Below are 25,557 nucleotides of genomic sequence, written 5' to 3'. Positions count from 1 at the left end.
GTGCTGAGGTCCTCTCTGTAGTTATGCCCTCATTTTACACTGGGGCTTACTTTAATAAACAATTTTATTTTGTAGCCCTGGTCTATAGCAACATGCTATATACAATAAGCAGCATTAATGTGATCCTGAGACATATGTCCTTGGTGCTTTCCCTAAGGAATTGGTCTACTTTTTGTTTTGGGAAATTAATAACACATAAAGTAGCTTGATTCCCTTTTTGCTTCTGTTACCGGGAAGCTCAGAAGCAACCTAGCAATTTGATTTTAATGGAATTTAGCAGTATGGGCCTGAGGATCCTACATTTTATGTTAATCAGATCATCTATCTAGATTTTCCCTAGGATTTCAATTTTTCTCTTTTACTGTTCAAAATTTTATTAACTACTCTGATACCTTTGTGAACTCAGGTGAAATGTGGATAAATACACAAATGGAGAGATAAATAGACATGTGGATATGTGCATAATGGCTGAAGAAACTGTTGAGCCAAAGAAGCAGGGCATTGTCCACAGAGAATTATAAGAAAATAGAACAATCATGCAGTCCTTTCTCATTGGTTTCTCCCAGGACCCTTTTCTCAGCGAGAGCCACACAAGCATAGTATTATGACCCAGGACGCTGCCTATCAAATGATCATCGTCTGACCTGTGACCCTTCTGGGCTCTCGGTCCCTTTCTCTGAGAAGAGGAGTGAAAATAACTTTTGCTAAGAGTGAACCTTTGCTAAGAGTGAAATGCACCACAGTTAATGGAACCAAGTCCTGAGTCAAGTGCCGTGTGCAGGGAAGGTCTCGCCATTCTTAAGGACGCGATGCGCCTCCGCTGTGTGTGTGGGGGGTGCGGAGTGAACGGCGGGAGGCAGACAGGCCGGAGGGCGTGGCCTGAGGCACGAGGACCCTTCCCACCTCTGCAGGATCTGCCTGCCTGGGCGGATGCACCGGAAGTGCGGTGTCAGCGAGCCCCGCCCACTCCACCAGTTGGAGAGGAAAGCTAGGCTCGGATGTCAGGTGCTGACTCAGGCCCTGCCGTGGGCGTGGCCGAGCTGGGTTGCCCGCTGCTTGTGCACCCTGCCCCCCGCTGTGAGATCTCCCACTCCCCGGCAGGACCCCTCTGCCTGCCCCCTGCTCTGCCTGGACGTGACCATCAGAGGCACGCAGGCTGTGCCACACTGCCATTTCTGGTTGACTGCAGCCATTGGGAGGCTCCCCCAGAGCTGTCCCCTGGCTCCTTTGCGCCTGGGGCGGTCCACAGCTGTCCCTCTGTCCTGCCCCAACCCCCAGACCTCGGGAAGTAGCTCCTTTGTAGGTAAACTTCCCGGAAGTACTCTGACTTGAGCCGCTGTCTCCTGCTGGGACCCTAACTGTGACACTGTCTCCTTAAAGAAAAGGTGGCACCCGCAAGACACCACGGAGTCCATGATCGGGCACAGGAGGCGAGTTGGACAGGTTTCGGTTACGGGGAAGTGTGGATATAAGGTTGTCATCTTCTCCCATCGGACGGGCAGAGGAGGGGGCGTCGTGGAGGGTGACCAGAGGCTCTGTGATGGACCCGGTCCTACCAAACCCTCTCCAGACCTTCATTTGTGCTTCCGGCACGGGTGGAATTGATTATTTCCGTTCAGGTTGATACCTGCATTTTTATCTTCAAATTGAGTTGTTTGGCTCAAAGCTATAAAATCTATTTTCATATGAATTAGTCAACATTTTACCTAAGATTTCGATCTTGTGATTTTTCTGGGTGTACCGTCATAGAAGCCACATAGTTATATATTTATGCAATACAAAATGTGAATTTTCACAGTGGATTTCTCTGTCCCTAGGTAACACAATGAAAAGGCACAGCATACCTGACTCTGAATGAGTTACTTCCTGAAGGGTAGTTCAGTAGATCACCTTGTGAAAGGTCCCCATTGTCACCAACAAAAACACAAGACCTTAGAAATAAAGTAGATGTTCTCACACTTGGAACTTCTGTGACATGACTTTACCTTTGGCGTGGTGGCTTCTCATGTCCTTGGAAACAGCTTTGTCTACCTGTAGAAGACAACACAGCACTATTACCTCTGATGTCATCCAGCATCCCTGCTCTGTGTGGGTGGACTCCCAGGGACCAATGCACAAGTCCTGGATGCACCTGCCACTGGGAAGGGCGCGGTGGCCCAGGCAGTATTTGTCAGGGTTTGGAATGCACATCCTGGATCTTGCTGCTGGGAGACCCTGGGGAAGGGTCTTCAGAGAAAAGACTCAGCGGCCGATTTGCACCATCGGGTTATTATGAAGATCCGCACACGTGATCTGGCACAGGGAAGCCATGGGGCAGGCGGACCAAAGCATGGTCCCCTAGGCTGTGAACCGCATGCTGCTTCTACCACATGCTGGCTGTGACAAACAGGTCACTCGCCCTGCTGAACCTCAGTTTCCTCATCTGTGAAATGTAGGTAACAAGAGGACAGCTTCCTTGTGAGGACAGGGGTGGGAGGGGACGTGACACAGAGTGCCAGGAAGGTGAGGTGTCTGAGTCACACTGAAATCCTCCCGCGTCCTCACGGACACCACCACCGACCTTAGTGCACTGCTGACGGCCGCGCAGGAACCACTGGCCGCAGGGAGGGCAGGCGAGGACACTGTCCTTAGGAGCCAGCTCTGACTGCCTGAGGCCCAGACCAGCACCAGGCCTGGTGCTTCTCTTTAGGGCACCAAGTGGAGGTGGCCAGGGTGGATGCTGTGCTGCTGGTCAGCCTGCCCAGCTGAGTGCTGGTTGCTTGTTCTTGCCACTCGGGCTCCTAGGCCGCGCCAGCACCCTGGGCTCCTCTGGAGTCACCTGAAGGACCGGGAGCTGGAGGGTTGGGAGTGTTCTTGGTGCACCTCACCCCTGCACACCTGCCCCACAGACAGGGACGGTCCCAGTGTCCTCAGCCCACCCGCTACCTAGCCTGGCTGTGGACGCAGGACAGGTTCTCTGACGTCCTCATTGCAGACAGGGCTCAGGAAGCAGGGGCTTGGGACAGGGCTTCCTTGGGGCCCCTGCTCTTTCGCCTCAGCAGACAGATTCTGCTCTGTGTCTTTGGTGGATCTTTTGCATGAATTTCTGGTGGCTCCCCCAGCATAGGTCCCTCTGATGGTATCACACAGGATCCCAGGTCCAGGAGTACTTCCTGTTGGGTTTCTGCCATTTTCTGTGGGCTGTGCATTTCCTGTGCCTGCTGGGTACCCACAACAGTGCTGGGTCTTGAGGCAACAGCGGGCTGAGAGCTTGGATTCTAAAGCTGCACCCACGGTGAGTCCTAGCAGGTTCTTTAGCCTCAGCTCTGTTGAGATTTGGGGCTAGATAGATCTTCACGCTGTGTGTGTGTGTGTGTGTGTGTGTGTGTAAGGCTGTCTTGTGTGCTGGGCAAGGTTTGGCAGCCCCTGGTCTTCACTCCTTAGATGTCAGCACAACTCCCTGGGAACAACCCAGAAGTCTCCATTCCTTGCCAAAGGTGCTGGGAGGCAGGGTCTCCGGTGAGAAGCACGGATCACCTTGCCTTACAGGTGTGTGGGACTGCCCTGCCCATGTCCTCCAGAAGGCTCCTGAGGCCCCTGGCCAGCAGTTGGGCCAGGCAGCTGTGCTCTGCCTCCAGGGCTCACCTCCATTCTAGCTTTCCTAGGACAGCTAGGCTGTCCACTAGGCTGACTGCCTTTCTTGGTCCACTGAGGGCACTGACTCATCTTTATCCTCCCACCACCAAGCACAGCGCCTGGTACACAGTAAGTGCCCCCAAGCAGCAGCAGTCTGAGATAAGGAGTTGAGATAAGAACTGGCCTCTGTAAGGGTTACTGATGATCCATTTCTTAGATAGTTTCATCTCAACAAAAAGCTACAAAATGAGACTCCACCCCTGGAAATGAGGTGGTAATGAAAAAGATAATCTGCTTATCATTAAAACTGTGATGAGTCAAGCATTAATTATAAAAGTAAAACTCTATCTGAATCGAGGCCAACACCTTGTTGAATTTAGAAGACAACGTCCCTCTTGTCCAGATTTTTGCTCCTTCCTCTCCAGCCCTTTTCTTTTTCTCCCATGATCTCACTGGACTTCATGGAGTGAGATTGTGGTTCCACTAGCAAAGTGACTTAGCTAAAGGAAGAAGTTTGTTGAAATTGGAAGCTGCAAAGGCGATATGAAGGAATACAAGATACTAGGAACGGAGGCTTCAATTCTGAGAGTTGTTTTAGAAAACTCAGATGAGGATTGTTTCTCCTTTGCAACAATAACAAAGATTCCCCGGCGCAGGCCCATCTCTGTGTCCACGGGGTCGTCGGTGACTCAGGTAAGGGAGCTGAGCGTGTCCACTCCTGCACAGTGGGCCAGGACTCTGGAGTTCTTTCTCCTCCAGACGTGGGCTGTGCTTTCCCAGAGTGTCCTGCCGCCCCCGCTGGCCCTGCCCCCGTTGCAGATCTGGCTGCTGCTTGACAACAGTGTAGAGCAGTGGGAGAACTTTGGAGGCCAGACTGAGAAAGCATTCCTGGGAACAGACAGCGAGCTGGGCCAAGGCTGGACTCCTTCCTGTGGAACAGCTCTCCAGTCTCAAGACCCGGTTCAAACGATGCCGGCTCATTTTCATTCATTTATTGAGACCCACTCACATAATGGCAACCTGCCAGGTGCCAGAGCCAAATCAGGCCCTAACAGTGAAAGCTCAGAGAAGGTGGCACCGGCTTGAAGGCACACAGCTTGGAAAATTGCCGCTGTTCCAATGGGGATGGTAATGTTCATCTTGCAAGGTTCTTTTAAGGATTTCATGTCATTCATTCAGTCTGATCTCTGTTGAGGAAGGCTTTCCTTCATGTCATCCTGCCTCAATTATTTTTTCAAAGCATGTCGCACTTGCCACAAAGCCTGTCCATCCTTTACTTATTTCTTCCGGCCCCTCCTCACTGGCATGGAAGTTTCCTGAGCGCAGGGAAGCCGGTGTTCACTGGTTAGTCTCTGGTCTGTGATCACACGTGCCCCTGGCAGGCCGGAGATGCTCAGGAGTGGGCGTATCCGTCAAGGCGTGTCTCTGCAGGTGCTGTGCATGGGGGCGGGCTGGCCCCTCACGACGCTTGCTCTCTCATTGCATAGGTTCTGTGGAGGTGGCGTTGTTTGGCACTGTTGCACCTTCCTTTTCCTATCTGCCGTGATTTGAATGTTTGTTCCCTGGAGCGCATGGCGGAGTTGAATTGCCTCGGTAGCAGTATTAAGAGGAGGAGCATTGGGAGGTGATTGAGCGGTGTGGGCTCCGCCCTCCTGGGCGGATTCAGGCCCTAACTTGGGAGTGGGTTTGTCATCATGGAGTGGGGTAGTTACAGACCCACTTCTCTCACTTTCTCCACCTGCTCCTCCCCATCTCTGCACTTCTACCGTGGCAGGATGCAGAAAGCAAGCCCCTGCCAGATACTGGCACTTTGACCTCAACTTCCCAGCTCCCCAGGCTGAGAAATACTTTCTGTTCATTGTCAATATCCAGTCTCAGGTGCAAACAGACAGATGGAGACATCGTCCATAATAACAGACGTCCCCAAGTGCAACCTATGTTGCACCATCAAGAAAAAGGCACCAGTGAGATCCTTCCTTTAAAAAAAAATGATGAGTAAAAAAGTAGTATCCCATGGTGTGAAGTCTAGAAATGGACATTCCTGGACAGGACTTCTGGGGAGGTAAATTGAAACATTTTTTTTCAGGAAGGAAATCTCAAAATAAGTAACAGAAACTGTTAAAATGTTTTCACTCAATGGTTAAGGAAAATAAATAAAAATTGTATAATGGGACCATAGGTCTATAAAAATTCTGAGTCCTTGTGTATCACGTGGAAAATTATTTTATAACCAGAACTCAATGTGAAAAGAAGAGAATGCCAGGCATGTATCCTATACAACAAGGATTCTTTTGCATGAAATATATCTGCATAGAAAATACTGACATGAAATGCATAAAAATATTATGGTCAATCACCCTGCAGCCCCAGGGATGATTAATCTATTTTATGCATTTTTTCATTAAGAAAATTAAATGTTATTAAGCACCTTATTGAAAATAAAAAAACACATATATTTAGAACATTTTCATATACAAAATATTTTCATAACATTATGTGTCATAGCTTTCCAAATAGCCCTTAGAAGCAAGCTTGGAAGGGGTTTTCATTCCTGTTTTACAGATGAGGTCAGAGAGGCTTGGAGAGGTGGTTGGATTCACTTATTACCACCCAGTTGGCAGTGCAGAATACTGGGTGGAGACTCTGGGCAAGATGATGTTATGATGGGAAAGATCTGATTCTAAGTCCTGGCTCCAAAGAAAGCAGTGAGGATCAGATGAGATGCATGTGAAAGCTGTGACTCCACGCCTGGCTCAGGATAACCCTTCAACAAATGCTACTTCTCCTTCCTTCCAGACTCTTCCACAAGAATAAGACCCTACCAGTTGTGAGTCAGCCCCAAGTCCCCCTGAGCCTGTCCCGCTTGTTACCAAGGGAGCTGCCTTGGAGAGCTGGCTGGGACCACTCCCCGACCGGGCTCCCCACTGGTTTGGAAGTGCCCTGCTCTGGTTGGGTTCCCAGGGTCCAGCTCTTACTCACTTCTTCCAGCCTGGTCCACACGTTCCAGGATTGCCCCTGAGGGGGCAGGGAGGTCTTGGCGTGTAGCAGAGTGGGAGTGTCCGTCACACGCTTGAAGCAGCGTGTATCTGTGCAAAGAGAAAAACAGCAAAGTCAGACTCTCCGACTTACAAACTCTTCTCACCTCTATAACATCTGAATAATCACCACATAGGTATGAAGCAAACTGTCCCCTTCACTTGTCCCCTGAGGAGAAAGGTGCCAGAGAAATTGCTCCTTGGGGTTCTCACAAATACACCCTGAAGCTGCGCTGGGCTGGGCTTCATTTTCTCACCCACTGAGACATGCTGCTGATCCTTCAAGATCTGCGCTCTGCCGCCCTTTAGAAAGCTCCCTGGGTCCCACCCGCCCTCCCCGGCCCTGGCACTGGCCCTGGCCCTGGCCCTGATTTGACAGGGTGTTCCATTTCTCTGTTGATTGTTTCTGCCACTAGATGGAGACCTTCCGGAGGGGACGGGGCACCCTTTCTTTGCCCCTGTGTCCTGGATCCATTCTAAAATGGTAACTGGAACAAGGCAATTATTCAGTAAACGCTTTCGGAGTAAATGAGCAAGAGGTTATTGTCATCATTTTTTGCAAGATGATTCTTTGTTAAAAACGTCCGTGGATTCATTTCAGTGGGCAGGCCCTCAGGAACCCCGCAGGCTCCCTCTTTCCTTTCACATGGAGTGTGCTGGCTAAGGTCTGGAGAACCTGTGGACACTGCCCTGTGTGCCCCGGGTAGGAGAAGCCAGGCAAGGTGAAGCCAGGTCCTCCTCCTAGCCGCTGTGAACGCTGCCATGCCCTGGAAGTACCCAGAGGCTGGCCACCCAGAAACTGCCCCACCAAGCTTTCCCACCTCTCCTTCGCCATGCAGACTCCATCTTAACCTTTGCCACGTGGCCCACGGCCCTGTCTGCCCACCCGCTGCCACGCTCCTAGGACTCAGGAAGGGCCTCATCATGACAGTGACAGCTAACAGGTACTGCCCCTGCCTCTGAGCCAGGCCCTCTAGGGAAAGCTCAATGTCGCCTTATGCAGTCTTCTAAAGGACACTGGGGCAAGTTCTGCTATGACAAAACCCATTTTTGACAGAGAAAGTGAGCTCCAGAAATGTGCTCAAGGCCACACAGCCAGGAAGCCAGGGAGGCAGGACCTAGGGTTGTTGACGTCAGAATCTGCACCCTTAATCTCCGCGATGCAGCAGCACAGATGTGCCCCTTCAGACCCCAGGAGCCGCCACATTACCTGCATACTCAGACTCCTTGATAGGCCGGGCTGGCAGAATCTTCATGGATGGCCATGCGTCCACCATCTGAAGCTCAGGGTCTTCATACTCGTCCTCGCTGTGGTATCCTGTTACCTCCGGGGCTGCAGTGAAGCTCCTTTCCTAAGTGGGCAGCAAGAGTCCAGGGAGTCAAAGGAAGGGACCATACTGGCAGAGATCAGAGGCTGCAGTGCTGGCTGGGCAGGGACAGGACTCCTGAGCTGCAGTGTCAGTGATTTAAGGGCCTGGGGTCATTAAGTAGAAATTTAATTCTTGTGAAAGGCAGAATTCTAAAAAGCTCCCTCAAATATTCTTATCTCTGGCTTTCAAATACCTACCTAGGCACTGTTGTGAAGGGACAGTGCAGATGTAATTAAGGTTGTTAGTCAGCTGGCTTTAAAATGGGGAGGTGACCCTGGGTTACCTGGGTGAGCCCAGTGTCATTACATGAGCAGAAAAGCAGAGAGGGCTCCTATTCATGGATGTGATGATCTTCTGTAGATTAAAAGAATCCTGAAGAATTCACTATAAACTAGCAATTATTTCAAAATAAAGATTGATAAAATGACATTACTGCCATCACAAAGAATAAAATGCTTCAAAATAAATTTAGCAAAATAAATTTATACACTAACATTTGCAAGAGCATTGTTGGAAGTAATGTTATGAACCTTAACAAGTGGAAGACACATTATGCTAAGATGGGAAACTGCCAACTGCCATACAGATGCAGCACAGTCCTTCCCAAACCCCCAGTGGCTTTCTCAAGCACCAAGGGAAGGGCATGGAGCTCACAGCAAGAGGGCAGCCATCTGCAACCCAATGGGAGAGCCCACCAGCCCTTTTGCACTTTGATTTTGGACTTCTGATTTCCAGGACTGTGTGAAAATCTTTTGTTCAAGCCACTGGTCTATGGGATTTCGTTATGGTGGTCCAAGCACACTAACATAGGCACATTTCAAGGGCCCTGAGGCTGACCCCTGGGATTGGCAAGAATGGACGCCAAGTCCACAGTTGATGTCCTCACATATAACTGTCATCATAGCATCTGTGCACTGGACTCTGGAGCCAGCATGGCGCCCTGTGTGAGCAGGGTCATGACTAAATTCTCTATTTCCTTCATCACAAAGTGACCCAGTGATCATTCATCCTCCCGGATCTCAGAATAATCAACTTTTCCCTAGAACTGATTTTTAGTCTTCATTTGTGCCTGAGAGAAATTCAAGTGCCAAAGATGGGATTGAGTCTATCGGTGCTGAAGTTTGGAAAGATCTAAATGGTGTCACATGATGCCCCAAACACAGGGAGACAGAAACATCTATTTCCACGTACACTCCCCAATTTGGGCCTCAAGATAAAGAAACTTTATCCTTCTTTTAAAAATATGGAGACCCAGAATAGACCCAGAATTAGCAAGAAGAGTGAAGCAGGAGGTGTCAGAATAGTATACTATACTATAGAGCCATAGTAACAAAAATGGCATGGTATTGGCACCAAAACAGACATGACCAATGGTACAGAATAGAAGACAGACAAACACACATAAATGCAGCTATCTCACACTAGACAAAGGCACCAAAAATTCACTGGAGAAAAGACAGCCTCTTCAACAAATGGTCCTGGGAAAACTGGAAATCTATATGTAGCAAATGAAATTAAACCTCTCTCTCTCACCCTGAATGAAACTCAACTCAAAGAGGATCAAAGACTTAGGCACTAGAACAGACACCTGTGCCTAATAGAAGAAAAAGTAGGCCCAAATCTTCACCATGTCTGCTTAGGAACTGACTTCCTTAACAAGACTCCTAAAGCGCCAGAAGTAAAATCAAGAATCAATTAATGGAATGATTCAAACTAAAAGGCTTCTTCTTAGCAAAGGAAACCATCAAGAACATGAAAAGAGAGTCTACAGAATGGGAGAAAATCTTTACCACACACACCTCAAATAGAGCATTGGTCTCCAGGATACATAAAGAGCTCAAAAAACTTTTTAACACCAAACAACCCAGATAACCCAATCAATAATGGGCTAAGGAACTGAAGAGACACTTCACAGGAGAAATACAAGTGATCAACAAATGTTTGGAAAAATGTGCAACATCTCTAGTAATTAGAGAAATGAAAATCAAAACTAATCTAAGATTCTATCTCATTCCAGTCAGAATGGCAATTATCAAGAATACAAGTAACAATAAATGTTGGCGAGGATGTGGGGAAAAATGTACACTCATACACTGCTGGTGGGACTGCAGATTGGTACAACCACTATGGAAAGCAGTATGGAGATTCCTCAGAAAATGTGGAATGGAACACCATTTGACCCAGCTATCCAAACTCATCAGTTTATACCCAGAGGACTTAAAATCAGCATACTACAGTGATGCAGCCACATCAATGTTTATGGCAGCTCAATTCACAATAGCTAAACTATGGAACTGACCTAGGTGCCCTTCAGCAGATGAATGGATAAAGAAAATGTGATATATATACATGATGGAATATTACTCAGGCTTAAAGAAGAATAAAATCTTGACATTTGCAGGTAAATGACTGAAACTAGAAAATATCATGCTAAGCAAAATAAACTAATCCCCTAAAACCAAAGACTGAATGTTTTCTCTGATATGTGGATGGTAATTCACAATAAGGGGGTTTTAGTTTACTTTGGATTAGGCAGAGGAGAGTGAAGGGAGGAGAGTGGGTATGAGGGTAGGAAGGACAGTGGAATGAATTGGACGTGAATACCTTATGTGCTTATATGACAACATGACCTGTGTGATCTTACATCATGTACAACCAGAAAATTGAGAATTCATACTCCATTTATGTATGATGTGTCAAAATGCATTCTACTGTCATGTATAACTAATTAGAACAACAACAAAACTATGGAGCCTGGCATTAGTCACTTGCTAAATCTGCACCGGTCACAGGTGCCATGTGTGGGCAGAAACAGACTTTTCCACCACATCCACATTGGAACCCAACACCAGGAATTTAAAAGTGTTCTCCACCCCAAAAATGGAGGCGGAGGAGCCAGGACGTTCCTTGTGTGGGCTGCTGCCCAGTTAGTGCAATGGGGACAGGGTATGCATGGCTGAGACCCGCGGTTCTGTGGGAGTGTCATTTCTTCTCAGCCTCAGCCTCGCACCTGCGTGTGGGCAGCTGATCTCTCTGGACTCTCAGGGGCTGAAAATGTAAAGTCGAAGTTGTTGCTTATGGCCTTAACCGTATTTGGGTTTTTCCTTTTTTTGCCCACAGTAGAGTCTTAACAGAAGCTTGTTAAGTAAGTGCATAAAGTAATAGATTCTAACGAGGCGTAGGGTCTAATTATTCCTATGTGTGTGATTTCAAAATTTTATTTATGCCATAATCTGTCTAGTTGTAAAGGTCTCTTTGCCGGGATTCACTTCAAACTATTTTTGAATCAGAAGGCCACACGCACACACCCCACAGCAGGCCTGCAAACTCCAGTCACGCATTGTTGTAGAACGACTCTGGCGATCAGGAGTGTCTTAAACGAGACCAGGCAAAGTTGTGGGCAGAACGGCTGGTGGCGAAGGCCCGGTGGGGTCCCAGGCCTCTGTGCTGTGAGCAGGGAGGGGCAAGCCTGCCTCCAGCCCCCTCCCTCTCCTCTTGGAGCCTCTAACCCTTGCCAAGTACCCGTGTGTGTTTGTGCTTCTCGGGCCTTCTTTGTGGGTGTAAGCAGGGCAATCTAAGAGGTGTCTTTGGACATCAGGATGCCCGAGGCAGCTTGAGCCTGTGCTGCACATGGGACACCTCAGAAGAGGGGCGAGGGTGTTGCGGACAACTGTGTTGACTCCCAGTTGCCAGCCTTGTCTCCCACCGCCTGCTCCCGGTGGAAGGCTGGCCTCAGATCTTCCCTGAAGTGGGGACAAGTCATCAAGTCATCAGGTTTAACAGAGCAAAGTGTCCAGCTGCAGGGAGCCATGCAGTGACCCACAGGCAGGAGCAGGGTAGAAAGGAAGAGCCTGGCCACCTGAAGGAGAGAAGGGCAAGTCACCGGACACAGTCACAAAGATGGTGGAGTAGGACCATTTTCATGGCGGCGTTGGGGCAGTGCCCTCGGAGGCTGGGCATTGCCACTCTGAAGTCTGTCTCCTTGCCTGCTTGTGGGAGGTATGGAGGGCTAGGACTGGGAAGTTCCCGGATGTGAAACCAGGTAAGAAGGCTGGTGATAGCATGGCTGTGTGGTCACTCTGTCCTAGATCTAAACTGGGGTTCGCTTTCTGACTGTGGTGTCAACTTGACCTCCCTGACTCAGATGCCCAGTCGGTAAATTGGAGATGGTTACGCTTATTCTATTTGGTCCTTGGTTGTCGAAGGTTAATTGAGGAGATGCATATGAAGGTTCCACTTGGCATCTGCCCTGTAACAGGAGCTCAGTGTGTGTTAGGCTGCTTCCCTCTCACTGATGCCTGGACTTGGCAGAGCCCAGAGCCCAGGGCCAAGCGAAGCTGCTGGAAAGTGAAGTCCCACAGACATGGCAGAGGGGCATGGAGTTGGGTTCTGGAACTGCACACAGAACTAAGTTCTGGGCTGGAGCAGGGGACCTGCTTGGGAGCTGACAGATGGACATCTATCCGGAGGATCCCAGGTGTCCTGTTAGGGCCATAGGTATCTTTGGGGAAGCCTAGGACCTGTTAGAGAACCTGCTTTTCACCCAACCCTTTGGCTAGACTTCATGGGGGTAGGTGGAGGTGGAAGCCAGAAAGAACCACAACTGAGAGAGTATATACCAGACATTCCAGACTTTCTTCCCTGGTAGTGGGTATAAATATTTTGGTCTGTTTTTTTATATATAGAAAGAGAGAGATGGAGGGAGGGGAAGATTTGTTTGGAATGAGTCATATCTATCAAATTTTATCTATTATCTGTCAGTCTCAAGGGTTCTTAATTGCAGGTCTAATATTCACTACCCACAAGCCTCCTTACTTAAAAGAATATTTGTGTGTGTGTGTGTGTGTGTGTGTGTGTGTGTGTGAGTGTGTCTGTTTGTCCTGGGTAGGAGTCCATAGCCTGAATAAAAATTTTAAAGAGGTACTTTGAAGTAACAAGTCAATGATTTTATATGTAGATTTCATCTATATCTACCATCTGTGTATATATAAGCTACTTAAATTAAATGCGTATATAATTTAACAATACAATCACTTGTAATAGTAGATATTTGAGTGTTCTAAATTTTAATCTTTTTTTTGGTTGTTAAAATTATTTGTAAATATTTCAAATGGCTTCATAAGATGGATATAACACATTCAACTATTTCTGTATTACTGAATATTTAGCTTGGTTCCAATGTGCTGCCATTTAAAATATGTTATTACAAAATATCAGTGAATGTGCTTAAATATTAATCTGAAATTTAGGGTAGTTCCTTAGTTTAAATTCTTAACCATGGAATTATCGGGTCAAAAATTGTGTTTCTTATATCATTTAGTTAATATTGTGGAATTGCTTCTAGAAAGTTTGTCGCATTTAAAATTTGACAATGAACAAAGTGCCTTGTTCACTACATACTTGCCAGTACAGTGTATTTTTTTTTCTTACCTTTTCCAACTTTCACAATGCTGTGAATTAATTTTTAATCTTTATTTTATAATTAGGGAATTACAACATAGTTTTATTCCCAAGAATTGAAAAGCAGGGGAGTATGCCATTTAGAAAAGTCTTCTTTCTCTTGTTTAAAGAATTCATCAGATGACTTAAAAAACCACCCCTGACCTTGTAAGCATCAAAGACTGACCCCCTAGTTACGGCAAACAGTGGACTTACCCAGCGGGGAGGAGGCTCGTGGATACTCTGGTCCTGGGCTGCCAACAAAACAGAGCAGATGTCCTGTTACTGTGGTCCACGTGTTAGCTCAGAACACGGAAAAGACGGGCCCCTGCTCCCTCAGAAAGCTCCGGTTCCTTTCTGTTAACCTGGCTTTACTGACGTGCACATGCCCATGTTTCCCATGCCTCGGGGACTCTTGGAAGAGGGGAAATGGGCAAGGAGGGAAGAAAGACTCACACTCAGAGTGGACTGTAGAAGGAGGAGGCTCGCCCTACTCTTTCTACAGTGGTGGAAACTCTCCCTGAAAGAGAGGCTGGATGCCAGAAGAACCCCAACCCTGCTGCGCCCCAAGCTGTGACTGAGCCGATGAGGGTGAGGTTGGTTTCTCTCCCTCTCCTCTGTGCCTAGCATGTTGTATTTACAAAAATCTTCCCTGTCTCTCTGTCTCCTCCAATGACTGAGAGTGTTTCTGGAGCAGGGCTCCTATTTAGCCATTCATCTCTCCCTAGCTCCAGGGACAAGTCCCAAGAGAAGGACTTGATAGGGCCTGAGGTCCTAAGAGGAAACATCAGGGATGAGGAGATTTCTGGCTAATCTGACCCAACAGGATGCATAGGTTTTGTTGAATAAATACTGTGCAGTTGCGGTTTGTCAAGTCTCAACCCCCTCATTTGGGCTCCTTTCATGAAAGAGTGCCTGAGGTCCTGCAGCCCACTCAATATTCTGTTTTAAATTGGACCTTCAGATTATGTAAACTACTGAGGAGCTGCTCATGTGAATGCAGAGTCTTTTGGTTCCTCGTAGACCTCATTTTCCCCAATTGCATTGTAGTTTCGTCCTTTAATAGACTGTGAGGAGCATAAAAGAAGAGATGTTCTTAATCACATTCTCTTCATTAGCACACACATGAGATGTTTCTTGCCGGCCTCGGGACCCAAACTATGAGCTTTTCAGCAACTGGCTTGCTTTGGTTTAATGGAAAACATTATTTCTGTGAGAAATTACTTTTCCCTCCTTCCTTTGGCTGCTAAGATCTTCAGGGTAAGCTTCTGGCTTCATCAGGTATGGTGAGGACCATGGTGTGGCCCCTTCTACATCTTGCTTCCGCTTCGTGATTTTCTTAAACTCTTGTCCTTTCACCCTGAATGCCCTTAACGTACCAAAATGTGTAACACAGAGCTGTGAGTTGTGCCAGCATGCGCACATCTTTTTAGGGTTGCTAATGAGAGTATGGCTCAGTAGGAACACTTGGTATCTGCCCAGGACTCACGCAGAGGGGAAGTGCTAACCAGCCAGGCCAGTCTCCTTGGGGGAAAGAGTCAGGAGGGGCAGGATCCTGTCTGCCCCTGACCCCTGTCCTAGCCTATGGGGATGGTAGGAAGAGCAGCTAAGACTACCCTGGGCCATGAGTGACAACTTCCTGACCCAGCACAATTATGTCCCCACTGAGATCCCTGACAGAGAAATCACAAGCTTCCCAGCTCTTCAGAGTAGCAATTTGTACTTTCTCATGAATTGAATTAAATTAATCAGGACAGTCATTAAGAGCCAGCTGGCCCGGAAGGAGCAAATGAGCAGAGAATTACTGGGGATCTGCTCTGGCCCTCTTCACCCAGAAAGCAGCTCCTCTGTCTAAATCAGGGTGCGGTCTGACTTCCTGTTAGGACTTTGGCCTTGTTGAGTGTGGTCATTTGCTGAGTCCCCAGGGGACTCTGTGGGGTCTCTTCTCTCACCCAAGGCCAGTGTTGCAGTCTGAGACTCTCCTGGATTCCCCAAATGTGTTTTGTTGATCATCACTCTGTCAGCGTGTGCCCACCCATTGGTGTCCTCAGCCCTCCCACCTCCCCTCTGCTTCCCAAGTGCTGTGTCCTTTGAGATGTCTTGTCCTCACCTCCCGGGCTTCTCTCTTGGACTTCTCCAGGCTACCTTAACCTCACTGAGTTGTTACAGCACTTATTTGCTGTCCCACTCACCAGGACACTTAAATAAAAATAGGCAGCCTTGGAGAACGTCTTTGGTGCATGTGTACACTGTCTTTCTTTAGGGAAGGACTTGTCCTTTATCTCTTTCCCAGAATACCTATCTATATTCCACACCAGTGCAGAGTTTTGATATATGGTTTTAAGCAGAGTTCCAAAATTTTGCATTCATTCCAGTCATCCATCACCACAGCACAGAGTCCGGATTCCCCACATGGTCCAGGAGCCTTGGGTCTCCCCCTGACACCTGCCAATCTCCTCAACAAAGCTTCTCGGCTGAACCAAGCCCCAACCAGTTCCTCTAGTTGGCCCTGGCTCCCGGGTTTCCGTGTTTGTCTCAGCATTGTTCATTTCAGCAAAATCTTCCTAAGTCAGTGTAGCCAGAATCCACCACCCTCCACATCTGCTCACCTTCCATATCTGACTGGGTTCCCCGTCCTCCGCCACTCCCCTCTGGTGACATCTGCTCCCCCGGCCTGCCTTCAGCATGCAACCTGTTGGGTCAGATTAGCCAGAATTCTCCTCATCCCTAATGTTTCCTCTTAGTAATTTTCCATCTTCTGACCCCAGCCTGCTCCTTGGCTATAAATTCCCACTTTTCCTTGTATTCAGAGTTGAGTCCATCTTTCTCTTTGACTGCACACCCCATGGCCATAGACCCTGTGCCTTTCTGCACCATCTTGAATAAACCCAGTCTCGTTCTTCTTTGAGGACATTCTGAAATTGTTTCTTCAACACTTTCTCCCCTTTGAACTCTGGTGCACTCACCAGTGGGCTCACCAGAGCCATTTCCTTTTCCTGTGAGTACCAGGCTCCTGTGTACTTCCCAGTTCCCTCCATGCTGGGTGGATGTGGCAATGCAGTGGCTTCCAGGATGTGCTGGGTGTGGCTGGCTCCACGCAGGCTGGGCCTCTGGACCTTGCAAGCTCTTGTTTTGCCTCAGCCAGTGGCCCATGGGTATAATGGGAGCCATTGGGTAACAGTGAGTGATTGTTTGGAAAAAGACCTCCTTTAGTCTATCCTCCCTGGATTGTGATGTGAGCAAGAAGTATATTTATTTTATTTTATCTTATTTCACCACTAAAAATTTTATGATTATTCATTATAGATATTAGTCCTGCCTAATTAATATCTCCTTTTTAGTTTCTCTATAGCATGTAGGAACAAAGTCAATCAACAAATTATATAGTTAGACTGTGGTTCCTGCTTCCTCCAAGGTTGTGGCAAGATTTTAGACTCTTGATTACTCCTGTCACCTAGCATATTGCAGAGACCAGCATATGGTATTTGTTCAATGGGTGGAGCAGATCCAGCAAAGGTGTAAGGGAAGTCCCAGAACCAGAACCCAGGGAAGAATCTTAAGTAGACACTGGTATCAGTTAGCTTTTTGTTGCTGAAATGAAATGCCAGAGGAAAACAAAGGAATAAGGATGTGTTTTGGCTCACATTTTCAGAGATTTCTGTTCATGCTTGGTTAGCTTCATTGTTTTTGGGCCTGGTGTGAGGAGCAAATCTGCCTCATAGCAGCTGAGAACCGGGGGGGGGGGGGGAGAGAGAGAGAGAGAGAGAGAGAGAGAGAGAGAGAGAGAGAGAGAGAGAGAGAGAGAGAAGAAGAAGAAGAAGAAGAAGGAGGAGGAGGAGGAGGAGGAGGAGGAGGAGGAGGAGGAGGAGGAGGAGGAAGAAGAGGAGGAAGAGGAGGAGAAAAAGAAGAAGAAGATGAAGAGAAAAGAAGAGAAGAGAAGAAAGAAGGAAAGAGAGAGAGAAAGGGGCCAGGAAGAAGATATACCCTTCCAGGGCACATACCCAGTGACCTACTTCCTTCAACTGGCCCTACATCCTATATTTTCAACTGCCTCCCAACAACACCATCAAATTATAAATCTATCAGTAGATTAATTAATTGATGAGGTCAGAGCCCTCATGAACCAATCACTTTTCAAGGGTCCCACCTCTGAACACTGCTGCATTGGGGACCAAGCTTTTAATATGAGGGACATTCCAGGATCCAAGCCATGTAACCTTGGTCTCTTCCCTTGTGAACTTGAGCTTGACCCTTCCTTTTGCTGGACCTCAGATTCCCACCAAAATGGCCCACTCCAAACTCATTCAGGGCTTCGTATCTTCCTGGAACTGAAGGACAAGTTGGTGCTATAGTTTGGCTCTTGACTGTCCCTCAAAGGTCTATCTACTCAAGATTTGGTCCCAGACTCTGGAGGTGGTGGCATCTTTAGAGGTGGGGTCTAGTGGGAGGAAGTTACGTTGTTCGGGGTGTGCCCTCGAAGGGGATATTGGGACCCTGGCCCCTTCCTGTCCATCATGAGGTGAGCAGCTTTACTCTACCATGGGCTTCTTGCCATGATGTGCTGCCTCATGGGCTGGGAAGCAAGGAGCCAACTGACTATGGACTGAGATATCTGAAACTGTGAGCCCAAATAAACCTTTCCTCCCTTTAAAGTGATTATCTTGGGTATTTTATCACAGCGATGGAAGGCTCACTAATACAGTTGGCTTCTTAATGAGAGCCACTTTCTAAAAAGCAAAAGGAAAGTGCTCAGTAGCTTTTTACATCACCCTCGGAAGAGTTATGGTTCTGTCGTGTGGGTCTGCGGAGAGCCATTCATCACCCATAGGCACCAAGCAGCTCCGCAGAGCAACTGACTGCTGCGCGCCCCTCAAGGAAACATCCTTTTACAAATAACAACATTCCTCTGAAAGCTATTTTTCAGAGGGAAGTGAAGATGAATCTGTGTGGTATAAAGCCCAGGGGGTATGCAGACTCCCAGGATGCCATGCATCCCCCCTGAAGTCTGAGAACCAGGCATCTCAGAGCGGCCACCCTCTTCCGCGGGCACGTTGGCCACCTATGTTAGATATGGAGCCTCAGATTAATTTCACTTGTGGACACTTCTCTGGCTCAAGATTGGAGCCGCAAGGCTGGTGCCATGGTCCACATTCACTTGGTGGCTTCAGAGGGACGCCTGAGCAGCAGCCACAGGCCATTCCCATTTCAAGGATTCTACAGGCCGAGAATTCCCTAGCAGGCCCTGGGATGAGAAGAGGCTGACAAAGAGGAGAAGACAAAGCGGGAAACCTGAAGGGATCTGACCGCCTATTTCTTAAGGAAATGAACTCGGCAGATTTCTCAGATATTCCCTAGCTGGGCAGGTTTCCAAGGAAAACCAGCTTCCGTTTTCATTTCAGTTATGAGAGAGCACCCAGAGGAGTGGAGAGGGGGGACGGGGATGGGGTGCTTAGAGCTGGCTCCAACTCCCCTGGCACCCGGCAGGATCTACTCCCCAAAGTGTGGTGAAGATCAAGGGGCCAGTAACCTCATCCATCCATCCGTAAGGAGTCTATGCGGGACATCTGTGTCTCCCTGTGTCCATGCTCTTTGTCTTCTCAGGTGCTGGGCACCTGGCCACCCCGAGTCTGTACAGCATGTCTGCCTTATAACTACGTGTGGCCCTGAGTCCAAACTTTGGTCAATGGAATATAGATACAGAATCAACTCACAATTTCCAAGAAATTTCTTAAGTTGCTATGCACTTTCTGTTTATTCTTTCTCTTTTCTTCCTCCAATCTGCTCCATGGAGCATAGAACTTACTATTTTAGTCTGTAGAGTTGAGGCCAATACAGGGAGGGAGGAGGAGGATGGGAGGAACCAAGTCTCTGGAAGGCCTCCAGGAGCAGAGGTGCCCACAGCCTTGAACTGCTAACCTCTAGACTTGCCTTACAAGAGTACAGTAAACATCTACCAAGGTTAAGCCCCAATGGCATTTTTTATGTCTCTTAGTCTTCAATGTTTTATCTCCTCATGGGGGCCAGCTTTGGAGTTCACCAGGAGAGTAGCCGAATCTCTGATTAAAGGCAAGAGAAAGGCAAGGTATATTTCATGGCAGCCGAATGAGAAGTTCTGGCTCCGAACCCTGGCCTTTCTGACCACGTGGCCCCAGGCAGACCCCACCCCTGATAAGCCTTGGTGACCTAATGTTACCTGAGAATGGATGTAATAGTGTCTACTCCAAAGAGTTGCTGGAAAGTTTCAGCCAATGGCACGGAGGTGGAAAATTGGCTCACAATTTCTGGAGGGTATCTCCCTGGCTCAGTGCCCACAAACAAGATGCTGTGTTCTGTGTTTCTTTTCAAGTTCAATTTCATGACCAAATTTTTCTCACTCAGTGCAAGTTGTTAGCACTGATTTCAGTTCTATTATAGGAACATGTTCACTGCTTTGTGCTTATTTTAAGTGAAGTGTGGCTTTTTCAGCATTGGATTCTGCTGACATCCACCTGGCTCTCCTTCACATGGGTTCTTCAAGGCTTGACCCTTCTTGGCTGTGGAGCTTGGGTCACCAGGTGGTGACCCCTCAATGAAATGCAAAAGATTGAGTTCTCTAACAACAGCCCAAGTGCATCCTGAGGGGTCTGAGTTCTACTTTACTGATTTCTTTCCAACCTGTCTGATGTCTCTGGGGCTCAGTTTACTTTATCTGTACAGTGAGAATAAATGTACATTACGGGTAAGTTAGGCAAGGTCATGAAATGCCTGGCAAGTACCAGGGACTCAGTATATGTTAATTCCTTTCCCTTCCCTCATCCTGGGTCTTAGGATTGTTGGTGGCAGGAGAGAACAAGGGTTCAAATTCTGGACAGTTGTCTCACAACCCTGGTTCCCTATTGACACCTCTGCCAGCTTGTTTCTATCTTGGAGGAGCTGGCAGGCACTTTCGATGCCTCTCTGACAGAGGGCATCAAGCTGACGTCCCGTGTGGTGGACACGGGAGAGTCCACACCCCTTCCCTGGCAGAACCGTAGAGCATCTTCAGGTCGGCCTCAACCCACGCCTGATGGGAAAGGTGGGGACGGCCTTCTCTACCTTCCTTCCATTATCTCTGAGTGAAGGCTTGTGAGGTGCAGGGGCTTTGACTCCCTGGCTTGTGCTGGAGAAGGAGGTGGAAAAGAAGGGAGGGTAGAAGGAAAGGAAAGAGAGAGAGAGAGTGAAAGAAACAGAGGCAAAATAGAAGTACAGTTATGCATTACTCGGTGGCAGCTGTGTTCTGAGAAACGCATCATTAGGCAACTTCGTCAAGTGAACGTCACCGAGTGCGCTTACACCGACCCGCGTGCTCGAGGTGAATCACTCCGTGGGGCCCTTGATGCCATCAACACCCCCCGGTGAGCATGAGATGTGAGAGCTGCTGTTAGCGAGCGTGGCATCCTGTTTGACGGTGCACCTTTCTAAAGCAGGAGTACGCCAAAAATATTGATACAAAGCGTGTACAGTAAATACGTAAGTACGCAACACAGGTTATCATCATTATCAAGTATCATGTGCCATACACCATTGTACATGCTACATTGGCAAGACTGGTGGCGTGGTAGGTTGTTCATACCAGCATCAGCAGAAACATGTATTACTTGGTGCACAGCATCATAGTGGCTACGATGCCACCAGGAGATAGGAATTTTTCAGCTCATTGCAGTCTTAGGGGGCCACCATCATATATGTGGTCTTTAGGTGGTGCATGACTATATGAGAGTCTACATGTATGTAGATATATGTTCTGCTCCTATCTAAAAACAGATAGGGAGAAGGTCAGTCATTTAACTTTCTGGGTATTTCCATTTTATTCAGTGCACCACAATTCCCTCTTCCTAGATTATGAGTTGATCATTCCACGTCACATAAAGCTGCAGGGAAACCTCAATTGGGAGTTTGCAGAAGAGGCCTGTGGTTCTCATTGGGTGGCCCTTGGAAGCTCATTCCCCTTTTCTTGAGCTTCATTTCCTCATCTGCAAAGCACTTACCACAGCCCCAGCCTAGCTGAGTCCTTGAGATCTTACCTTTTAATTTTTATTTTAAAAAATCTGCCCAATGCTGGCTACTGTATCTGACACAGTATGGACCTACTGCAAACTGGTGGAGTGAATGGGGGACAGTGAAGGGAAGGTGATAGGGGAGCCAGCTGCCTCCCTCCCACTCCTCGCTGCCTTTAGAAACCCAGATGGATATGGGACTGTCCTTGGCTAGCTAAGTGACAGCAGCTTTCTGGTGGGGAAAGTCTCAATATCTAGTTGATCTCACCCTGCCATTTTTTTTCGTCCATGGCCTCAGAAAGGGATTCTCAAAAGAACACCCTAGAAGTACCTGGATTTAACATCATCGTGGCGACACGAGGTTCCCCTGGCATCACTATAGACCTGGGCTTGAGAATAGGCATTTTAATGCTGTGACTAACATTCACTGGATTTGAAGGTGATTGTTCGCCCTCGGGTTTGCCAGTCTTGGGCTGATTTGAAACTCTGGCTTATGCTGAAAAGAACGTGGTGACCCTTGGCCCAGCAATTCAGCTGTGGACTTCTGGATTTGTTTCTGTGCACCCAAGTTCCCACATGCTAGACAGGCCCAGGCTGACTGTCCTCTGCTCCATCAGTGCAGGAGCTGCAGGATTTAGAAGGTGCCAGCAGGGGGCACTGGAGACTCACTATTCTATACCTGCCTTTCCTCTTCCAATCCTAAATTCCTTATTAATTTTTCTTTTAAAAGTGGGAAAAAAAATCAGCCTTGAAGACTTCTTTCCTTAGAAAACTAGAAAAAAAAAATCAAATGTTCTTGGGCAAAATGAAATTTCTTGTCTTTTTAATCAAATCAGCCAAATCTATCTTTATCAGGGTTTTTATTGCATAGGGTGACCTACGACCAAAGGACCCTCTTTCCAAATAAGGCTATCTTCTCCAATTTCATTCTTCATTCAGTGGGAGAAGGAAAATTCATGAGTTTATTTTATGGAAAAATATAGCTCTTTTCTCTTTGTATAAGCCTCTGAGAAGGTATTGACATTGACAGATTGTCCAAGTCTGAATATGTGTCTGTCTTTTCTAGGCCTGGGGTATTTTTTTTTCCTAAGAATTCAAATCTTGATAGATTGTTTCTAGTATACAAAAATATATGTGCCTGTAGAAAAATTATAAGGCACATATATGCAAAGGAGGAGAGACTAAAAATCACTACCATGTCATCATACCAAGACAGCCACTATAAATATTTGATTGTAGCCAAGTCTCGCCCGACCTAGAGTGTGCATTCATGATCACATTGTTTATGTTGTTTTCTACAAGGTCCATGCTATCAGCATCCACATATCCAGGCCAATGGACATGCTTCAACATCCTCATTTTTTTCTTTCTGTTACTCCCCACCTTCTCAGTACTGGGGATTAAGTCCATTAAGTCCAGGGCCTGGTGAATGCTAGGCAAGCTCTCTGCCACTGAGCAACACCCCCAACCCAACATCATCATTTTAAATGACTGCATAGCAATTTCTCATATGGATACCCAACCATAGTTTCAGCTAATCCCATGATTAAAAAATTGAAGAGAACTGTAAGCATCTGAGAATGTTATAAACATCCCTGCGATGGACAGTGTCTACTATACATCCTCCTGCACATCCCTAATCATATCAGGTCTGTAAGTATGCACAGACTGGGCACTGTGATTTGCTAAGTGTTTTTGGCAGGGAATAGACTTGTGTGCATGGGCAGGCCTCGACAGCTGTATCTCAATTAACTTTTGGGAGGCTTTGATTTGTTCTTTCCCTTGCTTGTATTTCTGGAACGTTGTTAGTGAAATGGAGCATCTACCTGACAGTGTTTCTCTACCTTAAAGGGGGTGGGGAGCAAGCCAGAGTTTGAGAGTAGGAAGGTACAGCTGGCTGCTCTACTCTACCCACCTGAACTCTAAGACACCCGCCAATGCATCAGGCTAGCACTTAATTCCTGGACACTGGGCCCCTTAGGATTTTCTCCAGTTCCCTCTAGATCTCCAGTGGATGGTAGAAAGGATGAGAAGTGGTGAGAAGGTGGGATATTTGAGACCAAAAGTACTCTGGGACAGTTTGGAAGTATCTGCCTTAACAGCACACAACCTTCCTTAGACCTGACTGCGAAGTTTATTAGGAACGTTTTCTGTAGGCGGGGTAGGCTGGGCACTCATCCCCTAAATAAACAGCATTCTGTGATTTGATGTAGCTTTTGCTTTGGCCGGATTCTCCTTCAACACACGTCAAGGGCCAGGTCTAGGCTACCATGCTCCGTGAGGAAACTTTCCAGTATGTCTGCCCAGTACACAGCTGCCGGGTCCCATCGCTTCTCTGTCCCTTCCTCTGGATGGTCACTCAAGTTTTCTGTCTCCTGGTCACCACGTCTACCCACCGGCTTTCCAGAAAAGTTCAATGGACTTTCCCTGAGATGATCACCCTCCAAGATAAACTTTACACTGTAAGTCACACTTTAATGGCTCCCATTAAGGGCCTAGTGCTGGGAAATAGGCTCTGAAGAGAGAGACAGGAGGAACATAAAATGTGGTTCCTGAATCACTTCAACCCTCATTTCTGGGGAAATCTGTGATATAGTGTTTAGCTGAATGAACACTAAACAGTACCCACAATCCTGGTGCTTAGGCAGACCTAGACCCACTTCCCAGGTGGAGGAGATCGGGCTCAGAGAGAGATGCCCTCCATCCAAGGCTGCACAGCTCATTAGTGGAGAGCTGGGATTCTGCGCCACCCGTCATCGCCAGCTTCCAGGGCTTGTGAGAGTCACAGGCCAGCCCTACCCTGCAGGGAAAGACTTCTAGCAGCTAATGGCATGTAAAACAGGCCGATGGTTTTATTGAAATGGAAACAGCCATCAAGGGGCGGAGTCCAGCTTCCCTTCCTGGAAGTGAGACTGACTTTAACGACGTGCTTGTAATCAACCCAGTGTGTTGGAAATGATGCTACGTGACTTCTGGGGCCAGGTCAGAAACCACTTGCAGCGTCAGCCTTGTCTCTTGGGATGCTTGCTCTCTGGCTTTTCCTTCTTGGGATACCCCCTCTCAAAACTGCTCACTGTTCTGTGATAAGCCCACCCCAGCCAACAGATGCCGCCTTCGTCACCCGTCATCCGTGCCCAGGGACCAGCCCGGTGAAGAAACCCCAGCTGTTTGAGCTTTCACACTGGAGATGCAAAGGTTAAGGAATCTGCAGAAAGCGCCTTTGCCCCTGTTCACTGTCCAAAGTCCTGAACTGCAAAGCCCATGAGCACAGTAGAGGGTTGTTATTTTCTCTGCCATACAAAGAATGAAGAAGAGCAATGGACACAGCAGCCCCACACACCCATGCTGACCTTCCCAGAGCTTAGGAGGCAGAGGCCCTGACTCACCTGTGGTACTGTGGGGGTGAGGCCATGACCTAGGGCAGAAAAGAGAACCAATGTCAGGGTCTGGCACCAAGTTCCTTGGCCTCTCCCAAAGGGCCGTCATCAGAGGCCATTTTACAAGTCATCCTATGAAAAGTCTGTAGGTTTGCATGACTACAGACAGGAAGAGACACTAGGGAAAATATGGAAAATAAAAAAGACATCTAGAAAAAAAATCACATTTTTGTTGATTCTCGTGTGTGTGTGTGTGTGTGTGTGTGTGTATGTAGATGCTTACATGCATCTAAACATATATATGTATTAAAATAATATAAAAGAATGTACAGAATATTAGCCGGGTGCAGTGGCTCACACCTGTAATCTCAGTTACTTGGGAAGCTGAGGCAGGAGGATTGCAAGTTTGAGACCAGCCTCAGCAATTTAGTGAGACTGTGTCTCAAAAAAAAAAACAAAAAAAAACCTGGAGATGTGGCTTAGTAGTAAAGTGCTCCTGAGTGTAAGCCCGAGACCAAAAAGGTTTTTAAAAAAAGAATGCAGGGCCTTGATGTTACAAATATATTCTCTCTCAATGTTATTCAAAACATGATATTTATCCGCTCTGTGATATTTTGGAAGAGGATTTAGTTCTTGCTGTTTTTGACTATTGTAAATAATATCACCAAGTATGCTCATTCTTGCATTTTTAATCTCATCTCTGAAT

The 25,557-nt window shown here is 47.4% G+C and overlaps 1 protein-coding gene across 1 annotated transcript in view; it reads right to left on the bottom strand.

The window, feature by feature from the left end:
• Positions 1–25,557, bottom strand: part of Clnk (cytokine dependent hematopoietic cell linker) — a 159,107-nt gene that overhangs the window by 45,769 nt on the left and 87,781 nt on the right. Inside the window, exons 4-8 of the mRNA XM_047566051.1 lie at positions 24,861–24,889; positions 13,676–13,713; positions 7,861–8,002; positions 6,595–6,701; positions 1,986–2,031 (exon numbers count right to left, since the gene is read on the bottom strand). Of these exons, the coding sequence (XP_047422007.1) occupies positions 1,986–2,031; positions 6,595–6,701; positions 7,861–8,002; positions 13,676–13,713; positions 24,861–24,889 (362 nt within the window). The remainder of the gene's footprint in view (positions 1–1,985; positions 2,032–6,594; positions 6,702–7,860; positions 8,003–13,675; positions 13,714–24,860; positions 24,890–25,557) is intronic.

Source organism: Sciurus carolinensis, chromosome 10 (assembly GCF_902686445.1).
Source record: "Sciurus carolinensis chromosome 10, mSciCar1.2, whole genome shotgun sequence".
Taxonomy (NCBI): domain Eukaryota; kingdom Metazoa; phylum Chordata; class Mammalia; order Rodentia; family Sciuridae; genus Sciurus; species Sciurus carolinensis.
This window is presented reverse-complemented; position numbering and strand designations above follow the sequence as displayed.